Source organism: Phaethon lepturus, unplaced genomic scaffold (genome assembly GCF_000687285.1).
Source record: "Phaethon lepturus isolate BGI_N335 unplaced genomic scaffold, ASM68728v1 scaffold22255, whole genome shotgun sequence".
NCBI lineage: Eukaryota > Metazoa > Chordata > Aves > Phaethontiformes > Phaethontidae > Phaethon > Phaethon lepturus.
Window position 1 is genome coordinate 1 of NW_010541478.1, and position 231 is coordinate 231.

Sequence of the window (231 nt, forward strand, 5' to 3'; positions counted from 1 at the left end):
GATCTCATCCCGGGATTTGTTCTCCACGTTTCGCCCGTTGATCTCCACCAGCCGGTCACCCGGCACCAACCCCAACGCCAAGTCTTTGGTGCCAGCTCCAGGTTCGGCGAAGTGCACGACGCGCCGGTACACCTGCCCGTCGGGCGCCCGGTCCAGCATGGTGGTGCGGCGTAGGGAGAAGCCAAAATCACCTGTGTTGCGCCTCTGCAGCTCCAGCTGCCGCGGGGCGGC

At 65.8% G+C, this 231-nt stretch overlaps 1 protein-coding gene across 1 annotated transcript in view; it reads right to left on the reverse strand.

Moving 5' to 3' along the window:
• Nucleotides 1-3: 3 nt before the first annotated feature.
• Nucleotides 4-231, reverse strand: part of LOC104621304 (unconventional myosin-XVIIIa-like) — a gene marked incomplete at its 3' end in the record, with an annotated part of 983 nt that continues 755 nt past the window's right edge. Inside the window, exon 3 of the mRNA XM_010287754.1 lies at nucleotides 4-226. Coding sequence (XP_010286056.1) covers nucleotides 4-226 — 223 coding nt within the window. The remainder of the gene's footprint in view (nucleotides 227-231) is intronic.